General features: G+C 45.2%; 1 protein-coding gene across 2 annotated transcripts in view; it reads right to left on the reverse strand.

The window, feature by feature from the left end:
* The window catches only part of CAPN3 (calpain 3), a 67,016-nt gene that overhangs the window by 13,094 nt on the left and 31,331 nt on the right, over positions 1 to 22,591 (reverse strand). The window contains exons 2-9 of one of the 2 annotated variants that reach the window (XM_066276951.1): positions 16,067 to 16,136; positions 14,111 to 14,229; positions 12,450 to 12,583; positions 7,182 to 7,350; positions 6,215 to 6,358; positions 3,943 to 4,026; positions 2,619 to 2,704; positions 251 to 328 (exon numbers count right to left, since the gene is read on the reverse strand). In XM_066276951.1, the coding sequence (XP_066133048.1) occupies positions 251 to 328; positions 2,619 to 2,704; positions 3,943 to 4,026; positions 6,215 to 6,358; positions 7,182 to 7,350; positions 12,450 to 12,583; positions 14,111 to 14,229; positions 16,067 to 16,136 (884 nt within the window). The remainder of the gene's footprint in view (positions 1 to 250; positions 329 to 2,618; positions 2,705 to 3,942; positions 4,027 to 6,214; positions 6,359 to 7,181; positions 7,351 to 12,449; positions 12,584 to 14,110; positions 14,230 to 16,066; positions 16,137 to 22,591) is intronic. The other variant, XM_066276952.1, reaches the window with a different exon arrangement.

Consider the following 22,591-nt stretch of genomic DNA (forward strand, 5'->3'; position numbering starts at 1 on the left):
AGCAAGTTTCTGGAGCAGCATGCATGGTGGAGGGGCACAGGGGAGGCAGGAGCCGCTCAATGCCGGCCTGTTTCCTGGCTCAGTCATCACTGTGACCTGGTGGGCTCTTCTCAGAACCTCACGCTTGCTGGGCCTTCAGCTGGAGGAGATAAGGGCCCAGTTCTCCCAAGGGCTGGAATCTGATGGCCTCTCCCTGGGAATTGAGGTTTGAGATTTCAGCTCCTGTCCCATCCCTTGGTCCGGGACTCACCAGAACTCTCCATCCTCAGTGACCTGGTGCTGCAGACGGGCCTTCTCTTCTTTGTCCACAAAGCTCCAGTCCTTCCAACTGGAGGGGAAAACGAAGGAGTTATGGAACGAGGAAAGGAAGGCCTGGTGTGGGTTGGGATAGGAGGTATCAGAGGAATACAAAGAAGTTCAAACACATCTCCAAACTACAGCCAACGTGAACCATCAGAATGCAAATCTGATCTGATCCTCTCATTGTAAAAACCAGTCGTTGCTTCCCACCAGGCTCAGGATTAGGATCAAGCACCTCAAGGGGGTTTATAAGGGCTTGATCCTTCCCTAGCTGAATCTTTTACCACTCCTCATACTTTAAAGCAGTGGTTCTCAAACTTTTTGAAGTCAGGGCACATTTAAAATCCTACAGATAATTGTAGGTGCACTATATACAAATTTCTGAGAAATATGTTATAATAATTAAGTCAAATATTAAAGAAAAAAATATAAAGTCCAAGTGTGCTTTTGTGGTAATTAAACAAAATAAATACGACAAAATTAAATTTATTCTGACATTAAAAAGCATTTTTGTGGCCCTGGCCGGTTGGCTCAGCGGTAGAGCGTCGGCCTGGCGTGTGGGGGACCCAGGTTCGATTCCCGGCCAGGGCACATAGGAGAAGCACCCATTTGCTTCTCCAACCCCCCCCCCTCCTTCCTCTCTGTCTCTCTCTTCCCCTTCCGCAGCCAAGGCTCCATTGGAGCAAAGATGGCCCGGGCACTGGGGATGGCTCCTTGGCCTCTGCCCCAGGCGCTAGAGTGGCTCTGGTCCTGGCAGAGCGACGCCCCGGAGGGGCAGAGCATCGCCCCCTGGTGGGCAGAGCGTTGCCCCTGGTGGACGTGCCGGGTGGATCCCGGTCGGGCACATGCGGGAGTCTGTCTGACCGTCTCTCCCGTTTCCAGCTTCAGAAAAATACAAAAAAAAAAAAAAAAAGCATTTTTGTTATATTTTTTGAGTTATGCTTTTTAGAATTCATAAAAAAGAGGGGTTAAAAATTAAAAAAACAACAAAAAAGCTATCTTTTTATATACAAAGATACATTCTTAGTAAGATTTAGTAAATTCGGAAGGTCCTGGCACAAATGTGTTATGTTTTTTCATTCTTGTGTTTATGAGAAACATGAGCCTGATGTGTCTTAGTGATTTCTTCAATGTTTGGGCATATATTTGAAAGGCAAACTCTCATTTCCTCATGAATACATTGAAGAATTTCTCTCTTTTTACTTTTAATTGTGTTGAGTGCAGAAAACCCCCACCATACATATCATCTTAACTTTACACCAAAGGATAGAAGAAACTTGCCTCCAGTCTTTCTGGGGAACATGGGGGGTAGTGTAAGCAATCCAGCACCACAGCTTAAGAGCCTTTTGCAACCTAATCAGGCAAGTGAGGTGGGGGTTGGGCAGACTATCAGCTTACAGCCAATTCCCCACACCTCTGTACCCTAAAATCTAAACTTCAAAAATCCTGTTGGTTTTTTGTTCCCCAACAGGCACATATTTCTCTGGAATACTATAGGGCGCACCTGGAAATCTTCTAGGGTGCACCAGTGCGCCCTGGCGTACACTTTGAGAACCACTGCTTTAAAGGTTAGTAGTTGAACTTTGGAGATAAATAAACTGAGGTTCCAATTTAATAATACCAGTGCCAGCTGTGGAACCATGGATAAGTCATTTAACCTCTCTCAGCTTCTGTTCTCAGCTGCAAAAAGAGAATGATTGTATATGACCTACCCACAGGGCTGTGATGAGCGATACGTGAAATAATGTTTGCAAAACTTGTAGAACAGTGCCCATCATCTAATAAGTAACTGTCTGAAACACCAGGCACATAAACATTTCTTTTCCCCTTCCAGCCCAGGAAACAGCTCAGGTCGTGTTTCTAAAGGCTGGGCAATTTCACACACTCTCTATCCTGAAGAGAGAGGAAATGAAGCACATTTGTGTTTCAGGCATGATACGGAGAATGAAACTAAACTGGGCTGACCCTGGAAAGGTAAGGGATGGAGTAGTCAGGGAATGCTGGAGGGGAAATGGAGTCAGGAGACCAGAAGGAGAGATGCCGTGGGAAGGGGAGCCTCCCCTTGAGTGGCCAGGTGCTGAGAGCCACTTGTCAGCGGTACCTGCAGTGGAGGCTTTGGCAGGAAGGGTTAAGGCTGGGTACCAAGCTCTAAGGCTGGAGAACATAGTGAGGGTTCCTGTGGGTAACCCCAGGCAGTGGAGTAGACAACTGCTGGGGCACCGAGGTCCCAGACCAGACAGCCTAGTTCTACTGCCTCTGCCTTCAGGCAACCTTGCCCCACACCTTACTGTCCCTGCTTATAGAGTCTCCTCACCTACCCATCACTCCAGGAGCCGTTCCACTCCACCTGGCCCCAGGGGTTCCGCAGCCGCACCAGCTTCACCTTCTCACCCTTGAACAGGGTCTTGGGAAAAAGAGAAAAAGCTCTCACGACCTGGTGCCTTTCTGGAAAGGGGGTCTTCTGTCTTGCCCTGAGGGCTGCGATGGGGATGGGGAGAGAATCCCATACAGGGGCTATCCTGCCTGGTCCTGGTCAAGGAGACTAACCAGAGCTCCCTGTGGAATGGTAGGATGAAGGGTCAGACCTTAGGACAGAGTCCTCTGGGAGCAGGGCTTGGCCATCACCTCACTATCTTCTCAGAAGTATTTCCCCAGTGAACATCCAGCTCTTATGAGTCTTGGGGGAGGAAGCAGGGCATATACTATAGGGCCCTACTAGCACATTAGGTATCCTTGTGTGATTTAGAAAAAAATGTCTCTGCTGGCTGAGAAACTACAGGTGAATGTCCCCTCTAGATGAACCAATCAGAAAAAGGTACCTACCCTGGCCAGTTGGCTCAGTGGATAGAGCATTGGCCCAGCATGTGGATTTCCTGGGTTTGATCCCCAGTCAGGGCACACATGAAAAGTGAACATTTGATTTTCTTTCCCTCCTTCTCCCCTTTCTTTCTCTTTTCCCCTCTTGCAGTCAGTGGCTTGATTGGTTTGAGCGTCAGCCCTGGGTGCTGAGGATAGCTCGGTTGGTCTAAGCATTGGCCCCAGACAGGGGTTGCCTGGTGCATCCTGGTTGGGATGCATGCAGGAGTTTGTCTCTCTATCTCTCCTCCTCTTACTTAAAAAAAAGAAGAAAGAAAAGAAAAAGATGCCCTATCCTCTAGTCTGTTGTGTGTGCGGCTCCAGATAACTGCCCTTCTCTGTCCATCCCTGTGTATGTGGTACAACCTGACCAAATATGTACAACAGGTCCAACAAGGTTCCTATCTCTGATGTGGCCCAGTAAAACCAGATGTTCTTGGAGCAAAGCATTGTAACTTTTTGGCCATGGAAGAACAAGAAGCAATGAGAACCTATGAAACGAACTTCATAAAATTAAAGTGATGTCTGTTTATTCCTTGGAAATGTTGAGGGAAGTGGCTATCTTTAGCACTAAAAACAAAGATAAACTAAGCACCATCTGCTGGTAAGATCCACTCTTGTGAGTCCTTATGATCCCTTCCGGCCTTTGGCCTGAGCCTTGAGTGGATCCCCTGATTGGAGGCAAGCTCCATAGCTACAAAGGGACACAGAAAGCTAAATCCTTACTTCAGGAGCTTAACCCAAGTAAATCCTCAAGTCCCATCCCCCCCAGCCCTGCAGGCTTACCTCCTCCAGCCCAGTGACAGAGTAGGCATGCCCTTTGACTAGCCCACAGGCCATTCTTGTCTCATACTGAACGGGAACAATGGTCTGTGGAGCAAAAACCAGACAGCCTGTCAGGGGCTGGGAAGCAAAAGTTCTGCCGCCTCAGACAAAGTTCACTTTCTGGGTTCTGCGAGGATGAGGACTCCTCCACACCCAGAAAGTGTTCCTCTGGCCATCAGAAGACTCTTAAATATAATAGAAGACACTTGAAGAATGTAATTCTTTTTATTTTTTTATTTTTCTGAAGCTGGAAACGGGGAGGCAGTCAGACAGACTCCTGCATGCACCCAACTGGGATCCACCCGGCACGCCCACCAGGGGGCGATGCTCTGTTCATCTGGGGTGTTGCTCTGTTGCAACCAGAGTCACTCTAGTGCCTGGGGCAGAGGCCATGGAGCCATCCTCAGCGCCCAGGCCATCTTTTGCTCCAATGGAGCTTTGGCTGCGGGAGGGGAAGAGAGAGACAGAGAGGAAGGAGAGGGGGAGGGGTGGAGAAGCAGATGGGTGCCTCTCCTGTGTGCCCTGGCCTGGAATCGAACCTGGGATTTCCGCACGCCAGGCCGACGCTCTACCACTGAGCCAACCAGCCAGGGCCAGAAGGATGTAATTCTTATTGACCCACTAAGAATATAAAGCTAACTGGGGGGAAAAAAAGCATGTTGCAAAGAGGTACAAAAAATATGACATTAAAAAATAAAATGAGCTTTGGCTGGGTTGGCTCAGTGGTAGAGCATCAACCCAGTGTGTGGAAGTCCTGGGTTCGAGTCCCAGTCAAGGCACACAGGAGAAGAGACCTTCTGCTTCTCCAACTCTCCCCCTCCTCCTTTTCTTTCTCTCTCTCTCTCCTCCCTTCCTGCAGCTGCCATGGCTCATTCAAGTAAGTTGACCCCTGGCATTATGGCCTCGCCTCAGGCACTAAAATAGCTCAGTTGCTGAGCCATGGAGCAGTGGCTCCAGATGGGCAGAGCATTACCTGGTATGGGGCTTGCCAGGTGGATCCCCATTGGGGCACATGCAGGAGTCTGTCTCTCTGTCTCCCTGCCTCTCACTAAATAAATAAATAAATAAATAAATAAATAAATAAATAAATAAATAAATAAATAAAATTTAGATTAAATGTATGCATAAGAAAAATCTTGGGCCCTGGCCGGTTGGCTCAGCGGTAGAGCGTTGGCCTAGCGTGCGGAGGACCCGGGTTCGATTCCTGGCCAGGGCACACAGGAGAAGCGCCCATTTGCTTCTCCACCCCTCCGCCACGCTTTCCTCTCTGTCTCTCTCGTCCCCTCCCGCAGCCAAGGCTCCATAGGAGCAAAGATGGCCCGGGCGCTGGGGATGGCTCTGTGGCCTCTGCCCCAGGCGCTAGAGTGGCTCTGGTCGCAACATGGCGACGCCCAGGATGGGCAGAGCATCGCCCTCTGGTGGGCAGAGCTTCGCCCCTGGTGGGCGTGCCGGGTGGATCCCGGTCGGGCGCATGCGGGAGTCTGTCTGACTGTCTCTCCCTGTTTCCAGCTTCAGAAAAATGAAAAGAAAAAAAAAAAAAAAAAAGAAAAATCTTGGGAGGATATATACTAAATGTTAATTAAGAGTTATTACCTTTTGATGGCGAAAGAGGTTATTTTTTCTTCTGCTTTACTACAATATATGACTCAGTATTCCTCAATGAACATGTACCATTTCTTTTTGTTTTTTTTTAACAATAACAGAAATTTATTCTCTCACATTTTCAAAGACCAGAACTCCAAAGTCAAGGTGTTGGAAGGAAAACATGTACTATTTCTGAAAGTACTAGAATATAAACTCTATGAGGGGGGAGAGACTTTGCTTTGTCCACTAGGATAGTGAACAAAGAGGAGAGAATTTTCTTTGTTTGCTAGAAGAATACTTGGCCCCTAGTAGGAGCTTGGTAAATATGTGTTGAATGAGTAAATGAATGAATTAGAAGAGAAACATTTTAAAATAAATAAAGTCTCTCTTGTATGTCTTTCCGTTAATTCATTATCAGAGAAAGTGTCTGGACCATGGAGAAGGAGGTACCATGGAGATTCTCTCCAAATGCTGTCTCTCCCACCCTCAGGAGCCTTGGAGCAGGCAAATTATTCCAACTCAGACCCTTGGCAGGCCCCCGGTGGGGGTCTGTGTGTCAGGCGCTCTCTCTGAGGAGAGTGTGACACCAACAGGGCCGGCTCTGCAGGTTGGGGGCGTGGTCATTCCTGACAATTGGAGGTGTACACACCCGTGTTGGTCTGTCATCTGAGCCTGTAGGGATGAGGTCTGAGTCCCTGAGCAGCGAGTTATCCATGTTCCTCACCATCCGTGCAATCAACTCCCCCATTTTCAGCCCAGAAGGAGAGGTTCCATAGGTCATGTTTGTGCCATCCTGGGGCCCAAAGGATAGTGCGGGAGAAGGAGAGAGAACAAACATAGGAGGGTGATAAAAAGGGAAGGAGGCCAAAGGAAGGGAGGACACAGACAACGGAAAAGGAAGAGATAAACAGCATGAATGGAGAAAAGGTGGAGAAAAGTGATACAGGAAGAAAATGTTCATCTCCGGGTGTTTTATGCCTGCTGATCTTCCCAAGCTTTCCAATCCATGGGGGAATATTTGGAAAGGAAGGAACAGTAGTTCAACTTGGACCCCTTCCTCAGCAATGGAAAGCAGACCCCAGGGCAGGTATGTCTCCTGAAACTCAGGAGGCCTGGCCAGTCAGCCATCTCCTTACCCTTGGCTCTGGTCTCAGTTCAAACCTTTTGTTGCACTGAGAGGGGTTGTGCGGGCTAAGCTTCTAGGTTACAGCACAAAGCCCATGCCCCAAGTGAGAGATGTGAACAAAGCTCAGTGACTGAGAGGCTTTCTTAGGGAACCAGTGGGCCCAGAACCATAGTCAAGTATATGGCCTGCTTAATGGGGTCATGCTGGGACTTAGCAGTTTCAGCCACAGAAGCTCATGTTGGCATAGGCCTCTGGACCTCATCCCAATATCCCAGGGCTTGATGTGTCCTTGTCCTACCTCTTTGTTGAAAATCCCCAAAAACTCTCCTACTTTGAGAAATTCCCAATTTTCAAAGTTGAGTGCCAGTTCCTGCTTCCTAAAACAAAACATTCACCCTGTCCCAGAAGTGGACCCTATGCGGCTGGTCTTTGGGTAAGGCTTTCTGATATTCGGCTGCTCCCTGCCCTGCACCCCACCTCCCAAACTTACATCAATGGAGCAGCCCATGAGGGAGCCTCTTTCGATGGCCTTCTTCATGATCTTGTGCATGTCTCTGGGAGCATCCTTGATCTCAAAAAACTCTGTCACCCCTCCTGTGAAGTCCTCCATGGCTTCTGTTGTGTTCCCACCTTTCAGAGCTTCATAGGAACCATGGAGCCTTCGAGAGATGATGAAGACCAATCTGAGGTCATAGCGTTCCAGGAAACATGAGCCAAGGGTCAATGCCACCAGAACTTTACTCTCAGGGGCTTTCAGACAAGATGGTAGTGTAGGTAAACAGAGTACTCGCCTCCCCCCACAAGCACACCAAAATTACTACTAAACTACAGAACAATTATCATTCATAACTACCTGAAATCTGGTTGAATGAAAGTCCTACAATTAGAGAATTCAAGAAGAGGCCCCATCAATACAATAGGAGGGGTAGAGATGTGGAATGAGATGGTCCCACACTCATGTGTTGCAGATAAGAGTCAGAAGGGATATCTTGGTTGTGGAAGTGCCCTGTGAGGAGCAAGGGGTCCCAGCCACACACCAGGTCCCTCAGCCCAGGGTTCCAGTGCCAGGTAGAGAAGTCCACATAGCTTGTAGCTGTAAAAACTAGCAGGAGTTGTGGTTGAGTGAGATGGAGTCCCAGGCAGTTTCTCTTAAAGGGCCTACACACAGACTTACTTGGATTCACTCCCTCTGAGCTCCAGTGTGTGGGGGGAGAGGGAAGGGAAAGCAGCAGGTTGAAAGGCACCAGAGACATAAGGAGAGGAAATAAATTGTCTGGCATCAGGACGAGAGCTGGAGTGGCAGCTTTCTCCCAGACAGAAGTGCTAGCAGAGGCCATTGTTCCATTGATGAGCCCTCCCCACACAGAGTCAGCAAGCTCTATTTCTGAGACCCTATCAACCTGTTTCACACTGTTTTTCCTGCCCTGGTGACTCCCTGAGTTCCTGCCTCACCCAACTTTTGGGCCACCCAAGTGGTTTCCCGTGGCTTTTCAATACAAATGATCTGTGTTGGCTCATCTTTTGTATTTCCCTAAAATCTCTCAAAAAAGCACCATCTAGCCTATGTGTGCCCCATACCTTTTGCTAAGTGGCCTAAGGCCCTGCACTAGCAGCCAGCCTTGGTTCATAGATTGGCTTCACTTGAACACCTCCAAGCCTAGCACAAGTAGCAGCCATCTTCAGATCACTTTGTAGCTCATGCCAGGTGGCCTGGGGCAGAACACAGACAGCAGATGACCTTGGCCTGCACACCCAGTGGACAGCTTCAGTCCACGTTGAAGCATCACCACCCAACCACCTCTGCAAATAGCACACTCAAGAGGCAAACTCATCAGGCACCAGAGCTCCACTGAAGTAAGTCTTGATCTGTGGAGTGGGCCTCTGCATAGCTGATCCTCCACAGTGGCCACAGCTACTCTTGCAGCTGATTGGCCTGGGGGTAAATGCCCCACCTCGCCATTGACGTGTCAATAGTAATCAAGGTTCAACTACAAGAGGAGGGTATACACAACCCACATGGAGGAAGAACTTTGAGTGACCAACTTGGGTAACTGGGGGGGCTGTGCCACTGGACCCTACAGAACACCTACTACATAAGGCCACACTACGAAGGCCAGGAGATGTAGCACCACTACCTAATACATAGAAACAAAAACAGGGAGGCTGCCAAAATGAGGGGACAAAGAAACATAGCCTGTATGAAAGAACAGAACAAAATTCTAGAAAAAGACTAAACAAAATGGAGACAAGCAATCTACCAATCAGTTCAAAACACTGATTATAAGGATGCTTAATGATTTTAGGGGAAGGGTAGATGAACTTAGTGAGAAACTAAAAAAAAAAAAAGATAGGAAACATAAAAGCAAAAGTAGAAAACATAAAAAAGAACCAGTCAGAAATGAAGAACACATTAACTGCAATGAAGAATACATTACAGGCCTGACCTGTGGTGGCGCAGTGAATCAAGCATTGACCTGGAACGCTGAGGTCGCCAGTTCAAAACCCTGGGCTTGCCCAGTCAAGGCACATATGGGAATTGATGCTTTCTGTTCCTCCCCCCCTTTTCTCTCTCTATCTCTCTTCTCTAAAATAAATAAATAAGAAAAATAATTTTAAAAAAATGAGGGGATATTTTAAAATGAATATTAAGCAATAAAATATCCCCTCAAAAAAAAAAGAATACATTATAGGCCCTGGCTGGGTAGCTCAGTAGGTTAGAGCATTGTCCGGATATACAAAGTTTGCAGTTCTATCTCTGGTTAGGGCACATATAAGAATCAACCAACGAATGTATAAATAAGTAGAACAACAAATTGATGTCTCTTTATCACCCCCCTTCTCTCTCTAAAATCAATTGACTAATAATAATAAAAAGGAATAGAGCCCTGGCTGGTGGCACAGGGAATAGAGTGTTATCCCAGAGCACTGAGGTTGCTTGGCTTGAGCCTAGGGTTGCTGATTCAACCCTGAGGTCACTGGTTCAAGCCCTGGTCAGGGCACATAGGAGAAGCAATCAATGGATGCACAACTAAGTAGAGCAATGAGTTGATGCTCTTTCTCTCTCTTCCTCTCACCCTTCCTCTTTCTCAAAAAGAAAAACAAATAAAAATAATTTAAAAAATTTAAAGAATACATTACAAGGAATCAAAAGTGGAGTAAATGAAGTGGAATATAAAATCAGTGATTTGTAAGATAAGGAAGCAGAAAGTGCCTAATCAGTTCATTAAAAAGGAAAAAGAATTTTAAAAAATGAGGGAAGTGTAAGGAGCCTCTGGGACAACTTTAAGCATATCAACATTTGCATCATTAAGAGAGAGCAAAAAATTAAAAACCCATGTGAAAAATAATGACAGAAAAGTTCCTTAACTTGGTAAAGAAAACAGACATACCAGCCCAGGAAGTTCAAAGAATCCCAACAAGATGAACCCAAAATGGTCCACAATAAGACATATCATAATTAAAATGCAAAAGATTAAAGATAAAAAGAGAACCTTAAAAGCAACAAGAGAAAAGCATTTAGTTACCTACAATGGAGCTCCCATAAGACTGTCAGCTGATTTCTCAACAGAAACTTTCCAAGCCAGAGGGATTGGAAAGAAATATTTAAAGTGATGAAAAGCAAAAACCTACAATCAAGATTACTCTACTCAGCAAAACTATCCTTTAGAATCAAAAGACAGATAATGACTTTCCCAGATAAGAAAAAGCTAAGAGTTCATGTCTACCAAAACAGTATTATACAAAATGTTAAAGGATCTTTGAAGAAGAAGAGGAGGAGGAGGAGGAGGAGGAGGAGGAAGCAGGGAGGGAGAGGAGGAGGGGGGGGAGGAGAAGAAGAAAGAAAATTCAAATATATAAACAACAAAATAGCAATAAATATATATCCATCAACAATTGAATCTAAAAAACAAAATAAATAAGCGGAACAGAACCAGATACATAGATACAGAGAACATTTTGATGGTTGACAGATGGGCGGAGGGTTGAGGGGATGGGTGATAAAGGTGAAGGTATTAAGAAGCACAAATTGTTGTTATAGAATAGTCATAGGGATGTAAAATACAGCATAAGAAATATACTCAATAATATTCTAATAGCTATGCTGTTAGGTAGGTGTGAGATTTATAGGGATGATCACCTGGTAAGTTATGTAATGTCTAATTACTAGGGAGGATGCCTAAAATTAATACAATAATGTATGCCAACTGTAATTGAAAAAGAAAAAAAAGAAAAAAGTTTACCAAAGCAATATTTTATATCTATGTATTTCCTGTTTTAATGTTATAAAAACTGCTTTAAAATTTTAGTTTCAAGTATTTATTATGTATATAAATAAAATTTATCTGTGATTATAAAACTTGTATCAGATGACTGCTACATTCACATCTTAATCTAGATTTTTTTTTTTTGGTAAATTCCTTGGCGAAGCATCTGTGATTTTAGGCAGATTAAATCTTCCTCACTAATCTGTATGTCTTTAATTTATTCTTCTTGCATTATTAATGACTAGGGCTTCCAGCGCAGTACTGAATAGAAGTAGTGAGAGTATATAAACTTGTATTATTCCCGAATTTTAAGCAGGTGGTATTCATATTTTATCATAAAGTTTGGTTTTAGGTGTGGGTTTTTCATAAATGCCTTACATTAATTTTAGGATTTCTTTTCTGTTCTTTTTTTGTTTAGTTTAATGAATTTGTGCTGATGTTTGTGAAATGCTGTTTCAGCATATATTGATATAATCATATAGTTTTTCTCTTTTATTTTATTAATATGCTAAATAGAATTGATGTTCAAATGTTAAAACAAACTGCTTCTTGGTATAAATCCTATCTAGTCATTGTATATTATGAATTTTACATATTGGATTTCATTTTCTAATACTGTCTTAAAATTATTTGTTTAAATTTATAAGAAAAATTGATGATTTTTATTCTTTATAATGTTTTATCTGGTTTTGATATAATGAAATAAATAGGACAAATTTGGTGTTATATGTGTGCTACAAAATCCATGTTCTGAAAGAGTTAGTGTAAAATTCATTTTATCTTTCCTTTACACATTTGGTAGAATTAACCTGTAAAGTTTGGGGTGGAAAAGAACTTTACTCTTGGGTCCTGTCATGTCCTCTTGTCAGTTCTTCAACAACTCTATGAGCTAATGGATAGGTACTCTGATTTCTTTTCTCTACAAAGAAGAAACTGAACTCCAGAGGCTAAGTGAGTCACCCAAGGCTATAGAGAATCAGAGTACTGAAACCAGAAACTAGCCATTCCCACTTCCCGATAGTTTTCTTTCCATTATACCCTGAACCCTGAGGCAGGGCTTCATTAAAGCCAACAATAGCTAGATTGGGGCTTCTACACTTGATTTTAGCCAAAAGGCCAAGAAGCAATGGAGTAGGACTTCTAAGCTGAGAGATAATATGGTTTATTAATAATACTGCGACCTCATCAGGTTGAGCCAAGCAAGACCCTGGGATCTGAGCTCCAGAAATATAATGATTGAATCCAGGACTTGTAACGCCACTGCAAAGACAGAGTTAAAGAGCTCACTCTGAGAAGCTAAAGCTAAAGATTTCCTACACAGCTCTTTCTGCCTGGACTTGATCGTCTCTGACTTTGGGTCACAGGTGAACACACACACAATGTGTACACATGCACAGACACATGCCTCCTCTCATGAGTGAGACCTTGGCTGGATTTTGCAGCCCCACCTTCTTATTTCTGGACTTGCCGCGCATTCGAAAGTATTGCCTTACTTAGCATAAGCCTTCTCCAGCAGAGCGCTCCAGAATTCATTGCGGTGGTTGGATTTGGTGAAAACCAGTTGATTGTTGTAAGTTGGCAGGCAGTCATCAATAACCACATCCACCCAGTCTCCATATCGCCAGAACTGCACAGAAGCATCAAGCACAGAGTCACATACTCAGATTACCACTGGGTTTCCCTACCCAACATTCCTTAGAGGTGTCTTTGATTCCCATTTCCTCAGCTCTGAGCTTGATGTTCATACTATTCTGGGTTTGGAGCGTGCAAATCTTTCCCTGAGTGAACTGTGAGCTCCTTGAGGGCAGGGAGTGAGTTAGAAACCATTTTGTCTCTTACACAGAACCTAGCCCAGTATTGAGGACAGTAGTTGCTCTCTGAATATCCGAGGACTTGGCATTTTCATTCTCTAGCTCAGTAAGTCTGGGGAGGGCCTAGCTATCAGTGTCTTTAGGTATCTCAGCTGATTCTAATATGCAACCAGGGTTGAGAATGACTGGTCTGGGTGAAGGTGACGTATTGATTTATGTATTTCCTTTTGACAAACAAGGTAGAAATTGCTGCTGAAGATGAAGGATGGACATGAGAGAAAGTGCCCAGAATCTACTCTGACCGAAGCTGGAAAATTGTCCAACATTTGTAATTCTGGATGTTGTTCTTTTTTGAACAAATGTTTTAACTGGAGAAATCCAAATGTAGTTTAATTTTCTAATGGCATTCCCCCACCCCTCTTATTGACAAGAGGGCAAAAATCTGTCTGGCCTTTGAATTTATGTCCCTTTAGATATCAGACCCCTTAAATATCAGAGAGAAGCCAGCCACTTGATAGCACAGGGGAGAAACAGAATTCAGGGCCTGGCTACCTTGCCCATGCTTGAATGGCAGCAGGATGCTGACCACGAAGCTGAAGAGAAGACCTTTCTGAGGCCTTCAGCCCTGAGGTACAGGATCAGCAGGTACATCAACTAATGATTTGGTCAGTCCCCAGACACTCGGAGCCTTGGGGCTGGAGACACACAGATGCCACAGAACCCTGCTATCTGCTAGATCCCTACATTTGGAACTCTCTCAGTTCTGGACCAGCACCAGAACTTGGCTCTATAGCAAGACAAGTTGGATCCAGAAAATGTCCAATGGTTGAATTGATTCTGGAACTAAGACTCATTTCTGGGACAAACCAGAAACTTGTCCCCAGATTAACTAGACTTTTCTTCCACAGCCTAGAAGAGTTGAGTGGTAGATGTGGTATAGACCTTCCTCAAATGGAAACAAGTATACAGAAGCCACAGTTGTGGACAGGGTTTTCTTTACAACCTAAAGGTCCCTATGGATTCCCAGTGCTAATATCTCAGGGACCTACTTGAGAAGGGCTAGGGGTAATAATATAGCAACCAACCAACCAACTGTAGAGCCAAAAATAGACCCGCTGGCCAGCAAACAGGATGTATTCCTGCTTTTCTGGGGCATAGAAGAAGGTGGTGTGGGGAGTGTGGGTAGCCAAAATAAACAACTGTTTCCTCAGAGGCTTGGGGCCTTAAGGGGTCACTGCCCACCCCCCTGGGAGGATGTGAGAAACCTTTCCGGAGCCGCTGGGAAGTCAAGGCCAAGAGACTAGCAGTAACTAAAGGGCAGCCGGCCACTCCCGTTGCCTCACCTGGAAGTGGAAGATCCCTGCATAGTTTTCGGTGAAACTCTGGTCATGGGGTATGACTCGGAAAAGCAGGTGCTCATTCAGGGTCAGACAAGCAATAGCTGCAAGAAACCAGCAGTCCCCTGCAGGCAAACACGCAGCACAGGTCAAAGGAAGGTCCTATACCTCCAGGCAAGAAAGGGACCCAATCCCAGTGGGCTGCTCCACTCTGAAGAGTAAGGTCCAAGTAGTGCTCACTGTCTGACTTCCAGATCTATTTTGCAGAGGTGTCATCCAGGAAAGAAATTTGATACCAGTCCCTTGATAATGTAATCAACACAGTAAATTATACCCTCCTGAGTGGTTTTCTGAAGGCTATAGGTAATTCCTCCACCTGCAATATAAGTTCATTTCTTTTTTGGACCTCAGTGGAGACAGAACAGTAGGTCTTAATTGAGTCGTTCTTTATAACACCTGTAGGAAATCTGTCCTGCCAAATATCTTTGCACTGTGAGTGCATTTCCCCTCCTGACCTCAGTGGAGACCGAGCATCAGAGAGCCATTAGTCAAGTGGGTTTGTATTTTAAGGAGTCAGGCAGCTGCTCCAGGACCAGTCTGCAGGGGGCACTAAGACATTGCTGTAAATGGGATGAGATGGGGACATTTTCTTTCTCCCTGAACTTCCTTTCTGGCAGAGTACTAGAGTACTGTATGTAGTCAGAGGTGACACTGGGTGTGTGTGTGTGTGTGTGTGTGTGTGTGTGTGTGTGTGTATGTGTGAGAGAGAGAGAGAGAGAGAGAGAGAGGAAAGAAGAGAGAGAGAATGCCCAAGGGACACACCTGGCACACTAACAGTCACAGAACTGCCTTCTTAGGAGGATGGGTTCAGTTATGTGAGGCCTTTATTTGCTGTGTGGGATGTGATAGCAACTTTGAGACAGCTCCCTCCCCGCTGGCCTTTCCTTTGAAACAGTGGATTGATGTCCTGACTGGGTAGCTCCGTTGGTTAGACTAGAGCATTGTCCCAATATATATACTAAGGTTGTGGGTTCAATCCCCAGTCAGGGCACATACAAGACTCAACCAATGAGTGCATACATAAGTGGAACGACAAATTGATGTTTCTCTCTCGCTTCCTTCCTCTCTCTAAAATAAAGAAAAGATATAGTGTATTGGTTAGAAGGCCCAGATTACTACCTTGCCCAGGGCTCTGCAGGCAGTCTTCTCTCAGGTGCAAGAACCTAGACGTCGAAAGCCTCGTCAGCCTCCCTTTCTGTGACTAATTTAGTCATATCCTTTCATTTGGTTGGTGCCTTTTACCCTCAAGTTTTAAATTGTATCCGTGGATATTTTCTCCAACTTTACCTCACAGAGCTCTGTCGCAGTCTACCCCAGGGGTGGTACTTCCTGACCAAGAGGCACAGAGGGAGGGCAGGTCTATTGGAACAGCCAAGCTAGACGGACAGAAAATTGGATGTTTCATCCACAGTGCAAATGTCGTCTTTGTGAAAGACTCTTTTAATATGGAGCTATTATTCTGGGGCAATTCAAACAAGGGTTTGAGATACAAGCATTCTTTTTGGTAATGCATTTTGAGTGTATATATAGATTATGTGACCAAGGGACATGCTTGGCACACAGACAGTTTCAGAGCTGTATTTTAAGGAAAATGGGAACAGTCAAAAGCAGGTTATTTGTCTTGTTGAATGGGGTGTGTAACTGTCCTTGAAACTCCAGAGGGGAGGTTGTGGAATGACGTCTACCTCCTGTGACACATGGCAAATAACTAATGAGAAATGTGGGAGGAACAAAAATTAAATTAAGCAATCACTATCAGATAAAGTAATGGTAGAAAACCTCTTCCCCCAAATGCATTAAAAGCAAAAACAGATTATTGTCCTTTTATTTCCTGTAAGGGAATCAAACCTTTTAACCACCTCTTGATTTTTCAGCTGGCTATGATCTGAGAGACTTTCCTACCTAAATCTCCTTGACAGATGTCAGTTCTATTGGCTCCACCGATGATAAATCGAGGATTCTCACAAATTTCCTGTGAAACAAAAAGAAAACAATAACAGCAGCAGTAGCTATAATTTATTGATGTCCATTATGTAGTATTGGAATTGTGTATCAGTAATATTACACACACCACTTATTTAAGCCTCTAAAGACACCCTGTGGCTTGGATATTATCATTCTTGTTTTTCAGGTAAGGAAATCAAGGCTCTTGCCCAAGGACACACAGCTAGTAAGTGGTAAAAGCCAAAAGCATGCCTCTTTTTCCCATTGTTTTGTACTTCACCCTCACACTGACATACTGTCTTATGAAGGATGCACCTTCAGAGGGCAGTGAATTTACTGTCCCAGCTTTGGCAAAGGAACAAGAGAAAGTATGGCTCTTGCCTTTTTCTTTTTTTTTTTCTATGACAGGAAAAGAGGTCCAGGAGGTAAAATAAGGATCTTTCTCCCAAGATGTGATAACAGATATTTAGAGTCAGCAAAAGTTCCAGGTCCACCGAACTTGAGAACTGGGTAAAACAGAAGAAATTTGGTGTGTGCCTCACAGGACTCCCCTTCTGTTGGAAGGTGCACTTCTTTATTTAAACCAACCCAATATAGCACCTCTGGCCCCAGCAGTTATGTATGTGCAGCCCAACAGAGGGTGTTTTGTTTTGTTTTTAATGGGTTTATGCTTTGATTTTTAACCTTTTCTTTTATTATTATTTTTTTATTTTTAACTTTTAAAATTCTGAAGTAATCTATAGATTCTGTGTTTGGGTTTTGTTTTTTTTTGTATTTTTCTGAAGCTGGAAACGGGGAGAGACAGTCAGACAGACTCCCACATGCGCCCGACCGGGATCCACCCAGCATGCCCACCAGGGGCGATGCTCTGTCCACCAGGGGGCGATGCTCTGCCCCTCCGGGGCGTCGCTCTGCCGCGACCAGAGCCACTCAAGCGCCTGGAGCAGAGGCCAAGGAGCCAGCCCCAGCGCCCGGGCCATCTTTGCTCCAATGGAGCCTTGGCTGCGGGAGGGGAAGAGAGAGACAGAGAGGAAGGAGGGGGCGGGGGTGGAGAAGCAAATGGGTGCTTCTCCTGTGTGCCCTGGCTGGGAATCAAACCCAGGTCCCCCGCACGCCAGGCCGACGCTCTACCGCTGAGCCAACCGGCCAGGGCCTGTGTTTGGGTTTTAACACCATTCTTCACAGCTTCAAGAAGCTGGCTATCCCTGTGACACAGCCCTCTCTCCTTCCCCTACCTCTCCCCCTATCTCCCTTGTCTTCCTCCCCATCAAAACAACCCAATACACCCAAGTGAGCTGAAGCTCCCTGCACTCAGGGATCTGTCCCTCCTATAGCAAGATGGAAAGTCTTGCTTAGACCAAATCACACACACCTTCCACCTGAAACTCTTAGTGCAATGGAAGAAAAACTAAAACCAATACTTTTTTTTTTCCTTTTATTTTTTTCCAAGTGAAAGGAGGGGAGATAGAGAGATAGACTCCTGCATGCATCTGGACTGGGATCCACCTGGCAACCCCCATCTGGGTCCGATGCTCTGCCCAGCTGGGGCCAAGCTTGCAACTGAGATATTTTTAGTGCCTGAGGAAAAGGCTCCACAGAGCCATCCTCAGTGCCTGGGCTGATGTGCTCAGACCAATTGAGCTATGGCTGTGGGAGGGAAAGAGAGAGAAAAAGAGAGAGATGGAGGAGGGGGAAGGGTAGAGAAGCATATGATCGCCTTTCCTGTGTGCCCTGACTGGGAATCAAACCTGGGATATCCACATGCCAGGCTGATGCTCTACCATTGAGCCAATTGGCCAGGGCAAAATCAATACTTTTAAAGAAGTTTGAGTATGCATAGGGGAAAGTAAGGAATAAGGTGATAAAAATACAAATGGAAGTAAAACTCTAAATATAACTTTGAAAATAGTTTGACTTAGAAATCATGTAAATTTTTACAGAATTAAAAGTCTACATTCAAGAAAAGACAAATTTAAAAAGCAATCTGTAACAGCTGAAAGCAATTTGAAGCAAAAGAACCCAACTGCTTTCAAGTTGGTGACATGACTATGCATATAAAAAAGAATGAGTTCAAGTGACTTAAAATATAACATTTTTGGCCCTGGCCGGTTGGCTCAGTGGTAGAGCGTTGGCCTGGCATGCAGGAGTCCTGGGTTCAATTTCCGGCCAGGGCAAACAGGAGAAGCACCCATCTGCTTCTTCACCCCTCCCCCTCTCCTTCCTCTCTGTCTCTCTCTGTCTCGGGTGCTGGGGATGGCTCCGTGGCCTCTGCCTCAGGCGCTAGAGTGGCTCTGGTCGCAACAGAGCGTCGCCCCGGATGGGCAGAGCATCGCCCCCTGGTGGACATGCCAGGTTGATCCCGGTCGGGCGCGTGCGGGAGTCTGTCTGACTGCCTCCCCTGTTTCCAGCTTCGGAAAAATGAAAAAAAAAACAACACAAAAAACACAAAAAACTTTGATATGTATCTTGTAGGATAAAGTAAACAAAACCTTATTTAATGTCATTAGGAACCAAGTTGTTTTGGTGTAAAATAAAATATGTAAAATAATAAAATTGAGTAACTTAAGTAACAACCCTGCAGTATTAAAGCTGAACTAAATATATAACTCATGATTATTTTTGTTTATTTAAAAAATATTCCCTGCCCTAGCCAGATAACTTGGTTGGTTAGAGTATCATTGCAAAGCAGAGAGATCGCCAGTTCTATCCTCAGTCAGGGCACATACAGGAACAGATTGATGTTCCTGTCTCTCTCTTGCTCCCTTCCTCTCTCTCTCAAATCAATAAAACATTAAATAAATAAATAAATAACATTTTCTATCTCTCTCTTTTTTTTTTTTTTTGTATTTTTCTGAAGCTGGAAACGGGGAGAGACAGTCAGACAGACTCCCGCATGCGCCCAACCGGGATTCACCCGGTACGCCCACCAGGGGCGACGCTCTGCCCACCAGGGGGCGATGCTCTGCCCCTCCGGGGCGTCGCTCTGCTGAGACCAGAGCCACTCTAGCGCCTGGGGCAGAGGCCAAGGAGCCATCCCCAGCGCCCGGGCCATCTTTGCTCCAATGGAGCCTTGGCTGCGGGAGGGGAAAAGAGACAGAGAGGAAGGGGGGGTGGAGAAGCAAATGGGCACCTCTCCTATGTGCCCTGGCCGGGAATCGAACCCAGGTCCCCCGCACGCCAGGCCGACGCTCTACCGCTAAGCTAACCGGCCAGGGCCTTTCTATCTCTCTTCACTAAAAACTAAACAAAACAAAACCTAGAAGCAATAACAATTTGGTAGTAAAGAGATCCTCAACACCCCCACTGTGGTCTTTAAAAACCACTAATAAAATATAAAACTCATTATTCTAAATAAAGTCTCTTTCTCTTAAAAAACAAAGAAGTCAGTTAAAGTACAGTGGACATTTTTTATTTTTGTCTCCCCAGTGATTTGCTTCTTTAACATACACTCCCTTCTCCTGGGATTATATATCAATTTCCTACTGGGGAGCAGCCCCAGTGTCAGCCCATGTTGTTCTGGCAGGCTCCCTCCTTTCCCTCAGCTCCAGATATATAATAGGGCAATTAGAGTGACAGTGATTGGTTCAGGAAGGGCACATGACCAAATCAGGGCCAATGAGACTTTTGTTGTAACTACTGAGAAAAAAAATTCATCCTTCAGCTGGAGTTATAAATTAATCAGTTTGAAGCTTCTGGTGGCGTATTTGCCCCATTGTGAAGTTAGTCTACTTGAGAATAAAGCTGACTCACAGGAAACAGATGGAGGAGTGGGGATCAGAGAGGAGGAAGGTGAAAGATGATAGATAGATAGATAGATAGATAGATAGATAGATAGATGATATTAGGGACTGTGTCTTTTTTTTGTATTTTTCTGAAGCTGGAAACGGGGAGAGACAGTCAGACAGACTCCCGCATGCGCCCGACTGGGATCCACCCAGCACGCCCACCAGGGGCGACACTCTGCCCACCAGGGGGCAATGCTCTGCCCCTCCAGGGTGTCGCTCTTCCGCGACCAGAGCCACTCTAGCACCTGGGGCAGAGGCCAAGGAGCCATCCCCAGCGCCCGGGCCATCTTTGCTCCAATGGAGCCTTGGCTGTGGGAGGGGAAGAGAGAGACAGAGAGGAAGGAGGGGGGCGGGGTGGAGAAGCAAATGGGCGCTTCTCCTATGTGCCCTGGCCGGGAATCGAACCCAGGTCTCCCGCACGCCAGGCGATGCTCTACCGCTGAGCCAACCGGCCAGGGCTTGGGACTGTGTCTTGGTGACATGGTTTGAGAGCTAGATTCAGTGTTTAAACCCAATATCACCCTTAAACATTTAAGTTATATGAGCTTTTTTGGTTTAAGCTACTTTGAGCTGGGCCTCTGCTACTTGCCAGTTGAGACACTTGACTATTGTATATTCTGCCCTTGTTATAAAAATATATTATAGAATTACTCTAATACTGGAATGTTAGCTACAATTTAAGCTGTCACAGGTACAGCTTCCTGTCTTCAAGTTAATAAGTCCAAAAGCAATCGTCATCCTCCAACCTGCCACCAATTCCAGGGCTGGCTGCTTGTAAAGGCAGCAGAGACTATACAGATATCTCTTCTGTTTGGAAGTCCAGGCTTTTGTAAGGGAGTTACAGTGATTTACAATTGTAGAGATTCTCCAATAAGTCACATTTACCTTTAACACTACCTTAGTTGAATTAACCAATGATTAATTGAGCCCACAGCTATGTGCAGAACTGGGGGAATTAAGGATACAATAAAAATGGGAAATTATCCCTGCCTGTCTTCTAGAAAACCCATAGCCTACTGACTCTCAATTGTTTGTCCTCGTAAGAGATATCTCTTAGACGAGGGTCAGTTACCAAGCTTGTTGAGGATTAATTCGTAAAAAATCTTTAATGTGCCTAAATACCTCTTTTCCCAACATCTACTTCTCCCTCTCTCTTTATTTATAAACATTGTGTAAATATCCCCTAGAGCAGGGGTCTCAAACTCAAGTGGGCCGCAGAGCAAGATCACAGCCGTTCAGCGGGCCGCACTAGGTCTACAAAAGGCAACTGTTACGCAACACTTTTCTCACTGCAGTTGAAAACAAAAAAAAATCAGTACAACAAGCACAATCGTACATGCAGTTTACTCAGTGTCACAAAACAACCAGAAACTGTAGTTTGCATCACAACTGCTGTTAACTAAGCTAATATCTAGCTAGGATGCTAGAGAAATGAAAAATACAAGTAGGCCCCTAGGCTTACTTAATTTTATCCAAAATATTTTGAACTTCGTGGATTAGTCTGCGGGCCACACAAAATTGTTCGGCGGGCTGCATGCGGCCCGCGGGCTGCGAGTTTGAGACCCCTGCCCTAGAGTATGGAGACCAGACTATGTTGGTTGGTATGAATAAAGAAGAGGTAGTCCCAGCTCTGTCATTTCAGCTTAGGCACCTAAACTACTAGGAGACCTCTAGCTGCTCCTTTGACTATAATCTAACCTGGACACTGGATCTGTAATGATGAATTCTCAGCAGTGAGCAACAGATGACCATTCTCTCAGTTCTTGAGTACTGTGGTTTGCAAAGTATCCCCAAATATTTTTTGTATACCTCTATCATTAAAATATTTTGATCATGCAATCCTAAGTAAGTATTCTTATTAGTTTTAAATCATATTAATGTATGTTGTTTTAACATATAATATGCATTATAAAAAACACACACACACATAGGCTATAATAGATATACATAGGGGTCCTCCAGCTAAGAACTTTCCAAAATTAATGAGAGTTACCAAAGCACAGATCCATGAAGCTCAAGGAGCATCAAGCAGAGTAAATACCAGTAAAACAAAATTATACTTAGGCATATCCTATTCAAACTGCAGATAATCAAAGACAAAGAAAAAATCTTAAAGAAAGCCAAGAGGAGGGAAAAACAACTTTCTAATAGAGGAACAAAGATAGAATTACAGCAGACTTCTCTTCAGAAACCATACAAGCAAGGAAGATTGGTTCAACACATTTAAATTAATAAAAGAAAAACCACCAACCTAAAACTCTGTACACAGAGAGATTATCATTCAAAACCAAAGGAGAGGCCCTGGCCGGTTGGCTCAGCGGTAGAGCGTCGGCCTGGCGTGTGGGGGACTCAGGTTCGATTCCCGGCCAGGGCACATAGGAGAAACGCCCATTTGCTTCTCCACCCCCCCTCCTTCCTCTCTGTCTCTCTCTTCCCCTCCCGCAGCCATTGGAGCAAAGATGGCCCGGGTGCTGGGGATGGCTCCTTGGCCTCTGCCCCAGGCGCTAGAGTGTCTCTGGTCGCGACAGAGCGACGCCCTGGAGGGGCAGAGCATCGCCCCCTGGTGGGCAGAGTGTCGCCCCCTGGTGGGTGTGCTGGGTGGATCCCGGTCGGGCGCATGCTGGAGTCTGTCTGACTGTCGTCCCCCCCCCCCCCCCCCCCCCCCGCTTCCAGCTTCAGAAAAATACAAAAAAAAAAA

The sequence above is a fragment of the Saccopteryx bilineata genome, chromosome 4 (genome assembly GCF_036850765.1).
Source record: "Saccopteryx bilineata isolate mSacBil1 chromosome 4, mSacBil1_pri_phased_curated, whole genome shotgun sequence".
Lineage (NCBI taxonomy): Eukaryota > Metazoa > Chordata > Mammalia > Chiroptera > Emballonuridae > Saccopteryx > Saccopteryx bilineata.